We start from the raw sequence: 15,242 nt of genomic DNA, 5'->3' as shown, positions 1-15,242 counted from the left end.
TGGGGACCAGGAAAATTAGTTTTACGATCTGATCTTCTGCTCCCACAGGCTCCATTCAGAATTGAAAGCTGGTTGCCACAGCCTCTTCTCCCCAATGCTCATCAAATCCAATGCAGAGCACAAAGCCCCAAACACCAGGAGACAGTCCGCTGCCGATGCACAGGGGGGGCGTGGGGGGGGGGTAGAGTGGCGGCTTTTGCGCCCCCCCAAAGACCTAAATGAGCATTTAACCCTAGCAGTGTGGGGAGCAGCAATTTTTCTTTCCCCAGAGCTGGGCTTTAAGTTGATAACGGCCTCTCATTAGGGTTACACAAAACTTTCACTAAAGCCACGGAAGCATCTTTGTTGGGATGCTGAAGCTTTCTGGATCAGGGAAAGAGAACCAGATAACTCTACAGATAGTGTGCCACATTCAGGAAGACAAAAAATGTTCTTGCTGTCCACAGCAACCAATTATATTTTTACTTCTAACTTCTATGGTTCTCTGGAAAAAATGAAAGCTGGAATCTGATTGCCAGGGACAACAAGAACAGCGTTTCCTTCCTGCAGCCTTTGTGAATCTCCAGCAGTGTCTTGGGGAACAAGGGTGACAAGTTCTTGCAGCCTTTAACCCCATCAAAGAGATAAAACATGTAATGGAATTGCAGTGCCACAAACTCTGTTTCCTTTAAAATGTACACAATTCAATTAGGCCATTTCTTTTTAATGGCATATCTGATAAGCCTACAATGTACAGTTTACACAGCTTAGAAGTAAACATATGCGGCCTTTGCTAGCTGTGCAAACAAGAAAAGGCCCATTGTCAACAAGCACACATTTATTGTTTGCCAGCTCCTGTTACAGCATACATGAAATGTAGGAAACAGGTAATACCACATAACAAAATGCTGCACACAATCCAGAATCTGATCTGTAATACACAAGAGAACTAGGGGAAGAAACTAAAATAGATTGACTTCTTTGTTGTGCATCTATGTAAGCTCTAAAATTTGTCAAAATTGATAAATAAATAAAAACGTCAAAATGTGCGAGCCTTTGCCAAACCCACCATGATGGAGCATTTCCTGTCAAAAATCAAATAGCTGTTATGTAGACTGCCCATTGCAGAAACGCTGCTCATTTTATGACTAAATAAATCATACAAATGTTGCTAAACTGGGAAGGACACTTGGAAGCTGCAAATCAAGAGAACATTTCCCAACCAGGGATATGTCTACAAGTGTACAGAGGTCCACCAATCCAAGGCACATGCATATTAAAAGGCTAAATTCACCTTTTATATATGTATGTATATTAACAATAGATAATAACAGTGCATCATTTTGCACGTGGAAAAAAAGAAAAAAAAAAAAAAAAAAAGCGCATTTATTTTACATTGCAGCTTCATACTTCCCCAGTGTGGTCCCACTGTGCTTTGGGCAAACCTCAGGTAACCCACGGGTTTCATGCAGGTTAGCTGCACTTTCCTATAGACATCTATGCTGTCCCGAGGTTTCAGAAAACAGGAGTTTTGGCGTGCATTCTGAAACTGCGAAAAAAAAAATGCAGGACCTCATAAAAGTTTGAGAAAGCACAACTAACCCACACGAAAACTGTGGGTTAGCTGCACATTAGCGGGACAGTGTGAATCTGCCCTAAAGTATTGCAGGTGGGATCAGCAGAGCGTGGCCGCAATGTTAGGATCCTACAAAAACAAACAGTACAGCTGTCTGCTCATACGGGAGTAACATGTTACTATAAGGCCTCATGTACACTGCTGCAGTAAACGGACGTTTAGGAGCAGTTGGGCATTTTTTTCAACTGCTCCCGAACTCTCCTCTATGTTATCTTATCAGTACATGTACACAGGGTCATTTATAGTAGTTTCTAGGCAGTTGAGTTTAGAGGCTTTTTTTTGGAACCCAAAACAATGTGTTCAGAAGCTGTGTTTAGAGGCATTTCAAACGGCAAACGTGGCAACTCGCGTTTAATAGCGTTTCGTTTACAGGCGTTTTTGAAAAAAAAATAATAATTTTTTTCAAACGCTTGTAGACGCAAACGCGGCTAAACGCAACTAAACACGGCATGTAAACGCAGTTAAACAGCCATTTTTAGACGCTGGTTTCTAGCTGTCAAGTTAAATCTTTCAGGAGAGGTTGAATAACGTCCCGTGTACATGAAGCCTAAAGCACCTACACCTTCACAGTTCATTGAGAACTACAAAAGTCCAAAGCTAGAAAGATGATGCCTTACTCCAAGAGTGGCACTTTGCTAACAGCACTCAACCACTCATGAATAGATGTAAAACTACACTTATTTTGTTGGTGATGAATTTACAATGTTGATGTAACATACAATAAACAATGGTGACCACCAAAAGAAAGAGGGGGGCTATTGAGTGGGTAGCCCTATAACTAGACAGAGGAAACTAATAGACTTATGCCCCGTACACACGGTCGGATTTTCCGATGGAAAAATGTGTTGTCGGAAATTCCGACCGTGTGTGGGCTCCATCGGACATTTTCCATCGGATTTTCCGACACACAAAGTTGGAGAGCAGGAGATAAAATTTTCCAACAACAAAATCCGTTGTCGGAAATTCCGATCGTGTGTACACAAATCCGACGGACAAAGTGCCAGGCATGCTCAGAATAAATAAAGAGATGAAAGCTATTGGCCACTGCCCCGTTTATAGTCCCGACGTACGTGTTTTACGTCACCGCGTTCAGAGCGATCGGATTTTCCGATAAGTTTGTGTGACCGTGTGTATGCAAGACAAGTTTGAGCCAACATCCGTCGGAAAAAAATCCTAGGATTTTGTTGTTGGAATGTCCGAACAAAGTCCGACCGTGTGTACGGGGCATAAGAGTGCTGCTGTCAGCAAGGAGGAGGCACTCCATCTGTGAAAACAAATAAGTTGATAAGTTTAAGTTGATTAAAAAGTGTATACTTGAAAACACATATAGAAACAAGGGGGAGGAATGAGCCTGTTGTATCGACAAAGTCCCATACACATGCAGCTGGATGAGCTGCTATAGACACAGAGTCCGCATCGTGGTGCCGCCGGCTGCTGGATGGGGAACTGCTTGGACTGCCCAGCTTGTACGATGTGCCTCGGCTTCCTCACGGGCAATGGATGATGTTGTCCACCTGGTGTCCAGGGTCACAGGACGCATTTCAAGGGACCTTCCTCTGTCTCAGCTGAGCCCTTTGGGCTACCCTCTCCGTTAAATAGCCCCCTGGGAGGCTATTTAAACAGAGTGGGTAGCCCAAAGGGGCTCAGCTGAGGAAGAGGAAGGTCCCTCGAAATGCATCCTGTGACCCTGAACACCAGGTGGACAACACCATACATCGGCCATTGACTTTGGGAGTGAGGAAGCCAAGGCACATCACTCAAGCTGGGCAGTCAGAGTAGTTCCCCATCCAGCAGCAGGCGGCACCGTGATCCGGACTCTGTGTCTATAGGAGCTCATCCATTCAACTGCATGTGTATAGGGCTTTGACGATACAACAGGCTCATTTCCATTTTACATTTTTTGGAACGTACTACACTAGAGTGGCTGCGCTGTCTCTCCCCCCCCCCCCCCCCCTTTATTCATTGAAAACTACAAGCTGTCTGCAGTGGATGGTAGATGGTACTTGTAGTTTATTCATTCACAGAACCCTAAATATGGGTGTAAAATGTTACAAAAGGCAAACTTATCCTTTAAAATACTTCCATCTGAAGTTTTACAGGTGGATGGCTTTTAGAAGCATATGCACATAAACTCATTCTACTGGCTTCAATATTTACTTATTCTGGCCACTGGATTTAACCACTTACCAACCGGCCCATAGCCGAATGACGGCTGAAGGGCGGTTGGATAACTCTGGGAGGGCGTACTATGACGTCCTCCCAGAATTACCCTCTCGCGCGCACACGAACACATCCGTGACCGCCGGGTCCAGGGGACCCGGCGCATCACGGATCCCGGTAAATGGCCGCTGATCGCGGCCGTTTACCATGTGATCGAGCCGTCAAATGACGGCGCGGTCACATGTAAACAGACCGGCGTCATCTTATGACGCCGGTTCCTCTCCTCCCCTCCTGTGTACCGATCGGTACACAGTGAGCGGGGAGGGGGATGGATGGATGTCTGCAGCGCTGTGGGCTGTATGTGTAGTGCCCACAGCGCTGCACAGAGTCATCCATCCATCCATCCATGCTCAGCCATCCCTCACTACTCTGCAATGCTGTGCAATACTCTGCAATACCCCCACAATACTCTGCAATGCTGTGCAATACTTTGCAATACCCCCACAATACTCTGCAATGCCCCCCCGCCATACTCTGCAATGCCCCCCCCGCCATACTCTGCAATGCCCCCCCCGCCATACTCTGCAATGCCCCCCCCGCCATACTCTGCAATGCCCCCCCCGCCATACTCTGCAATGCCCCCCCCCCGCCATACTCTGCAATGCCCCCCCCCCGCCATACTCTGCAATGCCCCCCCCCCGCCATACTCTGCAATGCCCCCCCCCCGCCATACTCTGCAATGCCCCCCCCCCGCCATACTCTGCAATGCCCCCCCCCCGCCATACTCTGCAATGCCCCCCCCCGCCATACTCTGCAATGCCCCCCCCCGCCATACTCTGCAATGCCCCCCCCCGCCATACTCTGCAATGCCCCCCCCCGCCATACTCTGCAATGCCCCCCCCCGCCATACTCTGCAATGCCCCCCCCGCCATACTCTGCAATGCTCAGCTGTACTCGGCCTCTGTATGTGGCCAGGCTGTGGAAGTCTCACACATGGGGTATCGCCGTACTCAGGAGGAGCAGGAGAATCTATTTTGGGGTGTCATTTTTGGCATGTACATGCTATGTGGTAGAAATATTGTATAAATGGACAACTTTGTGTTAAAAAAAAAAAAAAAAAAAAAAGCGTTTTAACCACTTCCCGCCCGCCGGCCGTCATACAACGTCCTTGACTTTGTGCGGAGATATCTGAACGATGGTTGCAGCTACAGGCATCATTCAGATATCAGCTTTTTCAGCCGGCGATTCCCTACACCATGAGAACGATCATAGCAGCTGTTCCACTGCTTGATCGTTCTTACGGGAGGCGAGAGGGGACGTCCCCCCTTCCCGCCGCCTTGCGGTGCTTCTACCGACTCACCGCTACGATCGAAGCCAGGATCTTTTTTTTTTTTTTTTTTTTTTTTTAATTTCAGGCTTCCCAGCCTAGAGGTGAGATGTGGGGTCTTATTGACCCCATATCTCACTGTAAAGAGGACCTGTCATGCCATATTCCTATTACAAGGATGTTTATATTCCTTGTAATAGGAATAAAAGTGGTCAAAAATTTTTTTTTTTGGAAAAAAGCATCAAACTAAAATAAATAAAGTAAAATGAACAATAAAAAAAAAAAAAAAAAAAATTTTTTTAAAGCGCCCCTGTCCCTGTGTGCTCGCATGCAGAAGCGAACGCATACGTAAGTCCCGCCCACATATGAAAACAGTGTTCAAACCACACATGTGAGGTATCGCTGCGATCGGTAGAGCGAGAGCAATAATTTTGGCCCTAGACCTCCTCTGTAACTCAAAACATGTAACCAGTAAAAAATTTTAAAGCGTCGCCTATGGGGATTTTTGAGTAGCAAAGTTTGGCGCCATTCCACAAGCGCGTGCAATTTTGAAGGGTGACATGTTGGGTATCTATTTACTCGGCGTAACTTCATCTTTCACATTATGCAAAAACATTGGGCTAACTTTACTGTTTTGGTTTTTGTAAAGCACAAAACAGTTTTTTTTCCAAAAAAAACGCGTTAAAAAAATTGCTGCGCAAATACCGTGCGAGATAAAAAGTTGCAACGACCGCCATTGTATTCTCTAGGGTCTTTGCTAAAAAAACATATATAACGTTTTGGGGTTCTAAGTAATTTTCTAGCTAATAAATGATGATTTTTACATGTAGGAGAGAAATGTCAGAATTGGCCTGGGTGCTCCAGAACGCCTGAAGGTGCTCCCCTGCATGTTGGGCCTCTGTATGTGGCCACACTGTGTAAAAGTCTCACACATGTGGTATCACCATACTCGGGAGTAATAGCAGAATGTGTTTTGGGGTGTAATTTGTGGTATGCATATGCGGTCTGTGAGAAATACCCTGCTAATATGACAATTTTGTGGAAAAAAAAATAAAAAAATAAAAAAAAAAAACCTTGATTTTGCAAAGAATTGTGGGAAAAAATGACAACTTCAAAAAACTCACCATGCATCTTTCTAAATACCTTGGAATGTCTTCTTTCCAAAAAGGGGTCATTTGGGGGGTATTTGTACTTTTCTGGCATGTTAGGGTCTCAAGAAATTAGATAGGCCGTCAGTAATTCAGGTGTGATCAATTTTCAGATATTCGCACCATAGCTTTTGGACTCTATAACTTTCAAAAAGACCAAATAATATCCACCGATTTGGGTTATTTTTACCAAAGATATGTAGCGGTATAAATTTTGGCCAAAATATATGAAGAAAAATTACTAATTTGCAAAATATTATAACAGAAATGAAGAAAAATGTATTTTTTTTACAGATTTTTCGGTCTTTTTTCTTTTACGGCGCAAAAAATAAAGAACCCAGCAGTGATTAAATACCACCAAAAGAAAGCTCTATTTGTGTGAAAAAAAGGACAAAAATTTCATAAAGATACAGTGTTGCATGACTGAGTAACTGTCATCAATGTGAGAGCACCAAAAGCTGAAAATTGGTCTGGTTAGGAAGGGGGTTTAAGTGCCCAGTTGTCAAGTGGTTAAAGTGCTTGGAAAAAAGTTACATATTTTATATACAGTATCTCACAAAAGTACAAAAAAAAAAAAAAAAATACACCCCTCACATTTTTGTAATTATTTTATTATATCTTTTCATGTGACAACACTGAAGAAATGACACTTTGCTACAATGTAAATTAGTGAGTGTACAGCTTGTATAAACAGTGTAAATTTGCTGTACCCTCAAAATAACTCACACAGCTATTAATGTCTAAATCACTGGCAACAAAAGTAAGTACACTCCTAAGTGAAAATGACCAAATTGGGCTCAAGTAACCATTTTTCCTCCCCGGTGTCATGTGACTCGTTATTGTTACAAGGTCTCAGGTGTGAATGAGGAGCAGGTGTGTGACATTTAGCGTTATCGCTCTCACCCTCTCATACTGGTCACTGGAACTTCAACATGGTACCTCATTGCCAAGACCATACAGCAGTTTAACAGGACAGGTTCCACTCAGAACAGGCCTCACCATGGTCGACCAAAGACGTTGAGTGCACATGCTCAGCGTCATATCCAGAGGTTGTCTTTGGGAAATAGACGTATGAGTGCTGCCAGCATTGCTGCAGAGGTTGAAGGGGTGGGGGGGTCAGCCCGTCAGTGCTCAGACCATACGCCGCACACTGCATCAAATTGGTCTGCATGGCTGTCATCCCAGAAGAAAGCCTCTGCTAAAGATTATGCACAAGAAAGCCAGCAAACAGTTTGCTGAAGACAAGCAGACTAAAGGACATGGACTACTGGAACCATGTCCTGTGGGCTGATGAGACCAAGATAAACTTATTTGGTTCAGATGGTGTCATGCATGTGTAGCGGCAACCAGGTGAAGAGTACAAAGAAAAGTGTGTCTTGCCTACAGTCAAGCATGGTGGTGGGAGAGTCATGGTCTAGGTCTGCATGAGTGCTGTCGGCACTGGGGAGCTACAGTTCATTGAGGGAACCATGAATGTCAACATGTACTGTGACATACTGAAGCAGAGCATGATCCCCTCCCTTCAGAGACTGGACCGCAGGGCAGTATTCCAACATGATAACGACCCCAAACACACCTCCAAGACGACCACTGCCTTGTTAAAGAAGCTGAGGGTAAAGGTGATGGACTGGCCAAGCATGTCTCCAGACCTAAACCCTATTGAGTATCTGTGGGGCATCCTCAAACGGAAGGTGGAGGAGCACTAGGTCTCTTAACATCCACCAGCTCTGTGATGTTGTCATGGAGGAGTGGAAGAGGATTCCAATGGCAACCTGTGAAGCTCTGGTGAACTCCATGCTCAAGAGTGTTAGGGCAGAGCTGGTAAATAATGGTGGCCACACAAAACATTGACACTTTGGGCCCAATTTGGACATTATCACTTAGGGGTTTACCTCAATTTTGCTGCCAGCAGTTTAGACATTAAATGGCTGTGTGTTGAGTTATTTTGAGCGGACAGCAAATTTACACTGTTATACAAGCTGTACACTCTACTTTACATTGTAGCAAAGTACAATTTCTTCAGTGTTGTCACATGAAAAGATATAATAAAATAATTACAAAAATGTGAGGGGTGTACTCACTTTTGTGAGATACTGTACACACTTGCCAATATCTGTGGTATTGCACAGAGTAGCCCCAGTTCTCTTGTAGGGTCCCCTTCCAGCGCTCCTGGCTCCTCCTTTTCTCAGTGTGTGCCACCGTAGGAAGCCCCTTCCTATTGTGGCACACATACAGCCTCATCCAGAATTTGACTGATAGCAAAGCCTATGAGAGTGGGGAAAAGAGGAAAGAGCTGCTACAGACGGGCACAGCGTCAGATATAGATCGGGCTCAGACAAGTATAAGGGGGGTAAGGAGGTGATACAAATCCTGAAACATTTTTTTCCCTTAATACAGGGAATGCATTAAGGTAAAAAAAAAAAAAAGTTTAGGGTTTCCAACCACTTTAATGTACATGCATGCGTGTTGATCTATACATGTGCCTAAATTATGACAACTTTTCTTTGAATGCAGATTTGGGACATTTTTTATGCCCCCAAATACTACTCTAAAATGCAAACTTAAATACCACAATGTGCATGGACATATTGGCAGAAATAGAGCTGCATTCAGGAGGTACAAGAAAAAAAATGAAAACCGCTTCTGAAAACAGCATTTTTTCTGTCTGTGTGTGGGAGGTCTAATGGGAAAGCTATACATGTACTTTCTGTATGCATCCAACCACAGGGCACCTCTGATCACCAGGTATAAATACACAGCATGGTCATAAGTCTATAATAAAATGTACATTCACATTAAATACATCAACACTCCAGTCTGTATGTGGCAGTACAGAGCAATCAGGAGTAAACAAACAGTTGTTCAAACCACTCTTTGCTACAGTGAGGGGAAAAGTATTTGATCCCCTGCTGATTTTGTACGTTTGCCCACTGACAAAGAAATGATCAGTCTATAAATTTTAATGGTAGGTTTATTTTAACAGTGAGAGACAGAACAACAAAAATATCCAGAAAAATGCATTTCAAAAAAGTTATAAAATTGATTTGCATTTTAATGAGCGAAAGAAGTATTTGACCCCTATCAATCAGCAAGATTTCTGGCTCTCAGGTGTCTTCTATACAGGTAACGAACTGAGATTAGGAGCACTCTCAAAGGGAGTGCTCCTAATCTCAGCTTGTTACCTGTATAAAAGACACCTGTCCACAGAAGCAATGAGATTCCAATCTCTCCACCATGGCCAAGACCAAAGAGCTGTCCAAGGATGTCAGGGACAAGATTGTAGACCTACAGAAGGCTGGAATGGGCTACAAGACCATCACCAAGCAGCTTGGTGGGAGGGTGACAACAGTTGGTGCGATTTTTTGCAGATGGAAGAAACCCAAAATAACTGTCAATCTCCCTTGGTCTGGGTCTCCATGCAAGATTTCACCTCGTGGGGTTTCAACGATCATGAGAACGGTGAGGAATCAGCCAAGAACTGCACGGGAGAATCTTGTCAATGATCACAAAGCAGCTGGGTCCATAGTCACCAAAACAAACAAAAAAAAAAATTGGAACACCTACGCCGTGATGGACTAAAATCCTGCAGCACCAGCAAAGTCCCCTGCTCAAGAAAGCACATGTACAGGCCCATCTGAAGTTTGCTAATGAACATCTGTCTGGTCAGATGAGACAAAAAAAAAAAAAAAAAAAAAGGGAGCTCTTTGGCATCAACTCAACTCGCCGTGTTCAAAGGAGGAGGAATGCTGCCTACGACCACAAGAGCAACTTCCCCACCGTCAAACATGGAGGTGGAAACGTTATGCTTTTAAGGGTGCTTTTCTACTAAGGGGACAGGACAACTTCACTGCATCAAAAAGGATGATGGACGGGGCCCATGTACCGTCAAATCTTGGGCGAGAACCTCCTTCCCTTAGCCAGGGCATTGAAAATGGTTCATGGATGGGTATTCCAGCATGACAATGACCAAAAACACATGGCCAAGGCAACAAAGGAGTGGCTCAAGAAGAAGCACATTAAGGTCTTGGAGTAGCCTAGCCAGTCTCCAGACCTTAATCCCATAGAAAATATGTGGAGGGAGCTGAAGGTTCGAGTTACCAAATGTCAGCCTCAAAACTTTAATGACTTGGAGAGGATCTGCAAAGAGGAGTGGGACAAAATCCCTCATGAGATGTGTGCAAACCTGGTGGTCAGCTACAGGAAATGTCTGACCTCTGTGATTGCCAACAAGGGTTTCTCCCCCAAGTACTAAGTCATGTTTTGCAAAGGGGTCAAATACTTATTTTACTTATTAAAGTGCAAATCAATTTATAGTTTTTTTGAAATGCGTTTTTCTGAATATTTTTGTTGTTATTCTGTCTCTCACTGTGAAAAAAACCTACCATTAAATTTATAGAGTGATCATTTCTTTGTCAGTGGGCAAACGTACAAAATCAGTAGGGGATCAAATACTTTTTTCCCCTCTTTGTATGTATACTTCAGTCCAGTAAACTACACAGTCAAGAGATGATTCATGACATCAGGAAAGTGTAGAAACTTATTCAGGAGAACCGTGATCAATTTATAGCCCACTGGCACCACAAAGTAAAAAAAAAAAAAAAATCTAGGAAGCAAAGTTGAAAATTGTCTGAAATCCTTAGATGTAGTTGCTGTTTGGGCATTCAAGCAGCTGTGGGTGCTGCAGCTGTCCAAATTCTAAAGCCAGAAGAGTGGATGAAGGAATCTTCGATTATTCTCAATTAGTCCTACGGCTGTATGGCTAGCCTTAAGCCGGCCATAGATGGTTCGGACTATCTGGGCAGGGTACAACCAGCATGATGTTGAATTTTTACATGTGATTATTGCCAGTGGCTATAGTAGCTAGCAACAACCACTGTGTTCTCCCAGCAGGGACGGCGTCCCACACCCCCACAAACACAATGGCTCCATGGGTGGGATTCCTCTATCAACTTGTATGCCTAAGAATTTATTACAATAATGTAAGGAATGCATTAAGGTAAAAAAAGCTGTAGGCTTTAGAACCACTTTAATCTTGACTTTTGGCAAATATTAGGAAGAAATATGAATCCCTCTTTTTAATAAAAGAAAAGGTTACTTGGCAAACATTAGTCATCATAATAACACGCATACAACAAGGGTTCATGCACAGGGACAATTATAAGCATTTTATAACCCTAACGTAAATTTCTAAAGGTTTTGGGTACCCAGGGAGCCGCAGGTGCAGCTTACACTCTGCCATACAATTGAATGGCTGTATGCAGATATGCATTTGTAAGGGAACTTTCACACTGAGGCGTCTGTGGTAAAGCACCGCTATTTTTAGTGTCGTTTTACCGTCGCTTTTTAGACGCTAGTGGGGTGCTTTAGACCCCCGCTAGCGGCCAAAAAAGTTAAAGTCGCCCAAAAAAAGCACTGCTGCCCATTGATTTCAATGGGCAGAGGTGCTTTAGGAGCGGTGTATACACTGCTCCTAAAGCGCCTCAAAGAAGCTGCTTGCAGGACTTTTTTTGAGCGTCCTGCCAGCGCACCGCTCCAGTGTGAAAGCACTCGGGCTTTCACACTGGAGTGACAGGAGAGGCGCTTTACAGGCACTATTTTTAGTGCTATAGTGCCTGTAAAGCGCCTCAGTGTGAAAGTAGCCTAAATGCCACTGCTTCTTTTTACATACGATGCATTTCATGAACACAGAAGTTTCAGGTGTAGAAACATGGGACCGCACTGGCAGATAAAAAAGCTGATGCTATGAAGCACCACGTTTACAAGAGAACAGGGACATACAGCCATTCCTTTGTATGGCAGACTGTATGACACAACTGCAGTTCCCTGGGTGCGGGAAAGTGCTGCCAAATTTACATAGGTTTATACATTTCCCCAAATCGTCCGTATTCATCAACCCTATGTGCACCATACCCCTGCTGAAGACTAAGCAGATGTATTGCTTTAACCAGATCATGTGATCCTCTGCACCTGCAGGAAGCATCTGTTAACAGGAAGCACAGCAATCACGTTTCTTAACAGGTTCTATTAATACCGATATGAAACGTCCTACAAAGAACATCCCACCTGCCTCTAACATTCTCTTAAAAAGAGTAAAAAGAAGGGTGCAGGACCAATAGTTACTATATTCATGTAAAATCAAAGTATATCTCTAGACAAATTGTGACCATTGTTGCTGAGAATATTAAGGTGAAATGCAAACTGACCTCAGTATTAGAGGTAAGGAGAAATATTCCAATGGGGACACCTGTCCAAGAGGAGAATTCTACTTTGGTAGATTTCCACTAATTTCCTGTTACATCTTTGGGGCAGGAAGCAAACGTCCCTCACCACACAGAATATATAATTTTTTCCATCCCTCTTTCCCACACCCCTCTAAACCATTCTACTAAGTACCCCCCACTTACCTAGTGAAGCCAGATATACTCATCCTAATCCCTTCTCCACGTCCTTTGCTGCCATTTCCAGATTTGGTGAGAACCAAAAATCCAGCAGTTCTATTGAGTCCAAGGTCACTGATCCCCTTCACTCCCCTCTGCTGATGCTGGTCCTTCTTTGGATCCTTAGAAATCGGCATCTGATAGACATCAGCTGACCACAGCTTACAGCAACTAAAAAAGGCATTTAGGCCAGGTTTACACCTATGCATCTTTTAGTGCGTTTTCAGTTTTGAAGAAACAAACTACAGTCCATTTAACATGGTTTCCTATGGATGTAGTTCACATCTGTGCACTTTATGGAAAGGGCCAGGGATTTTTTTTTATGGTTTTTGGTTCCATAGACTTCAATGGATCAAAAACGTGTATTGAAAAACGCAAAATGCACCTGAATATGCAACCTGCATAGGTGTGAATCAGGCCTTAGATTGGGATCTTTTTTTTTTCTGGATCCAGCGAAAAAGAATGAACAGGAGAAGATGGCAGCAGGGGGACCAAGGGAATCACTTGTCAGGTAATTCTACCATATTGTGTTAATACGTTGTGCATACTAACATATTATGGCTAAAAGTTTCTGGGGCATGATTTCCCAAAAACTTTTTCCAAAGGTTTACTTCTCCTTTAAAACGTTTGTCTAAAGATTCTAACCCACTTTTGCAGGACAGCTTGGTCTGTTAAAAGAAGGTGAAAAATAGACTTATTGGCCAGATCACCAGGTGAAAAAAGGCAAAAAAAAAAAAAAAAAAAGGGGGCAAAAAAAATGCAGCCATCACCTCTAAAAATTGCTAAGCTGCAATATATTACTAAACGGGCACCATTTAGGAGATATTTACTGTATATGCAGCCAATGAAGTCACCAGCGCATGCGCTCTGAAGGAACGACCATCGGGGCCATTCCTTCAGAGTCCTGTGCCGTAAATGGCGGCATGGAGTGATGTCATCATGGCTCCAGCCAGTCACACAGCCGTCCACAGGCCCAGAAGGAAGACCGGGTGAAGATGGAAGCGGCCTTCAGCGGTGACAGCGTTGCAAGTCTTTGTTTTCAGGTAAGTTTCGGTTGCGATGCATACTAACACATTATGACATTACCTTTCAGGTCAGAAAAAAGAAATAAAAAATCATCCAGCGGTTTACTACCGCTTTAAAGCAAAAGGTCCCCCCCCCCCCCCCCCCCCAATTTTAGATACAATAAGTGAGGGTCATCACTTCTGTCACTCTCAGGGATAACAGTAAACAGGACACATATAGAGAGTGAATCTCCCTAAGGGCTTTTTCACACCCCAAGGTTGAGATGTGCTTTTACCCCCCACCTATTACCTCCCTCTTTAGCTGCAGAGGCAGCAGCTGGGGGTGTACACTGCTCTCTAAAGGGCGATCTGAATGCAAATCACTTTACAGAGATCAACACTAGTGTGAATGAGCCCTAACAGGGGCACAGACTGCAAAATAAACCTGACAGCTGTCCACACTATCCAAAACTAAAAAATAAAAAAAATTAATAAAAAAAGATAAATAAATAAAAAAGGAAGAAAGGGAAAGAGGTTTTGCCTGTTCTACTTAGTCCCCAACACTAATTGTACAGATTAGAGGTGATAAGAGAGAAGATGAATGCTGAGCTCCTGACACCCCAAGTCATAGGAGAGGAATAGGCAGAACACATCCACATTCTTATCACTTAGACATTTACAAATCAAATAAATCAGAAGTGAGAGATGAAGGTGATGGGATCATGTAATGCAGATCACTGTCCCCTCCCCCCTCCAGTATAATCTCTCTGTCAGGTGTGACCCCCCCCCCCCCCCCAGAAATAAAGCATCCCCTGATCTCTCCCATCACCCAGCACTGTCCCCTTATTAGAGCCCCGGGTGTCTGCCTGCTCCCCTCCCTCCATCCCGCACACATCATGTCTCTGCCACTCACACATCACCATCAGCATTACCCCGGTGGTTCAGTCACAGCTCCGCTCACAGTCCCCGGTCCCTTCCCAGATGTTGCTGTCACTAACACCCCAAAACAGGAAGCGCCTAAATCAACAGACACCTCACTTCCGGTTAGACGATCCCAAACAACAGATCCATAGGGGAGCCACACAAACCCAGCATCACACACCTCGGTGCTCAGCTCGTCTTCATCTGAAGAACTGACTTCACTCCCCACCACACGTCCTTCATATGCAGCAAAGACTTTGCTCGGGCGGTAGCTAGCGAGTTCAGATATAGATTTTTTTTTTATTATTAAACACCCCTATTTTTTCTAAGTGCCACCGTCCTGTCAGCCTCAGATAACGGAGAGGAATGTACCAAGTGTCACACTTGTGGTGGGGTTTACTAAAAAATGTAAAGTGAACGGAAGTTTTTATTGGAGACCTGGTTAGATAGCATTATCATTCTACCCAAGTGTATCATTTGTTTGTTTATAATTCAGAGGTATTTCAGAAGGAAGAGTTCCGTGCATTCCATAAACTCATTGTCTGTCCAAGCTTGTATTAAGGCCGTGGCTGCACCCAATTGGCTGTTTCTATCGAAAGTTAACCAATCAGATAAATGAGTAGGGTAGAG

At 43.9% G+C, this 15,242-nt stretch overlaps 1 protein-coding gene across 3 annotated transcripts in view; it reads right to left on the bottom strand.

The window, feature by feature from the left end:
- The window catches only part of SYVN1 (synoviolin 1), an 83,764-nt gene extending 69,019 nt beyond the window's left edge, over positions 1 to 14,745 (bottom strand). The window contains exon 1 of one of the 3 annotated variants that reach the window (XM_073604855.1): positions 14,624 to 14,745. Coding sequence is in view for 1 of the 3 variants with exons in the window: in XM_073604854.1 (XP_073460955.1) it covers positions 14,605 to 14,620 (16 nt within the window). In the remaining 2 variants the exon portion in view is untranslated. Of the gene's footprint in view, positions 1 to 14,604 lie in introns of all 3 variants that reach the window. The other 2 variants (XM_073604857.1, XM_073604854.1) reach the window with 2 other exon arrangements.
- Between the last annotated feature and the right edge of the window lie 497 nt (positions 14,746 to 15,242).

The sequence above is a fragment of the Aquarana catesbeiana genome, linkage group LG11 (assembly GCF_042186555.1).
Source record: "Aquarana catesbeiana isolate 2022-GZ linkage group LG11, ASM4218655v1, whole genome shotgun sequence".
Lineage (NCBI taxonomy): Eukaryota > Metazoa > Chordata > Amphibia > Anura > Ranidae > Aquarana > Aquarana catesbeiana.
The sequence above is the reverse complement of the archived record's forward strand: the minus strand, read 5'-3'. Positions and strand labels throughout refer to the sequence as shown.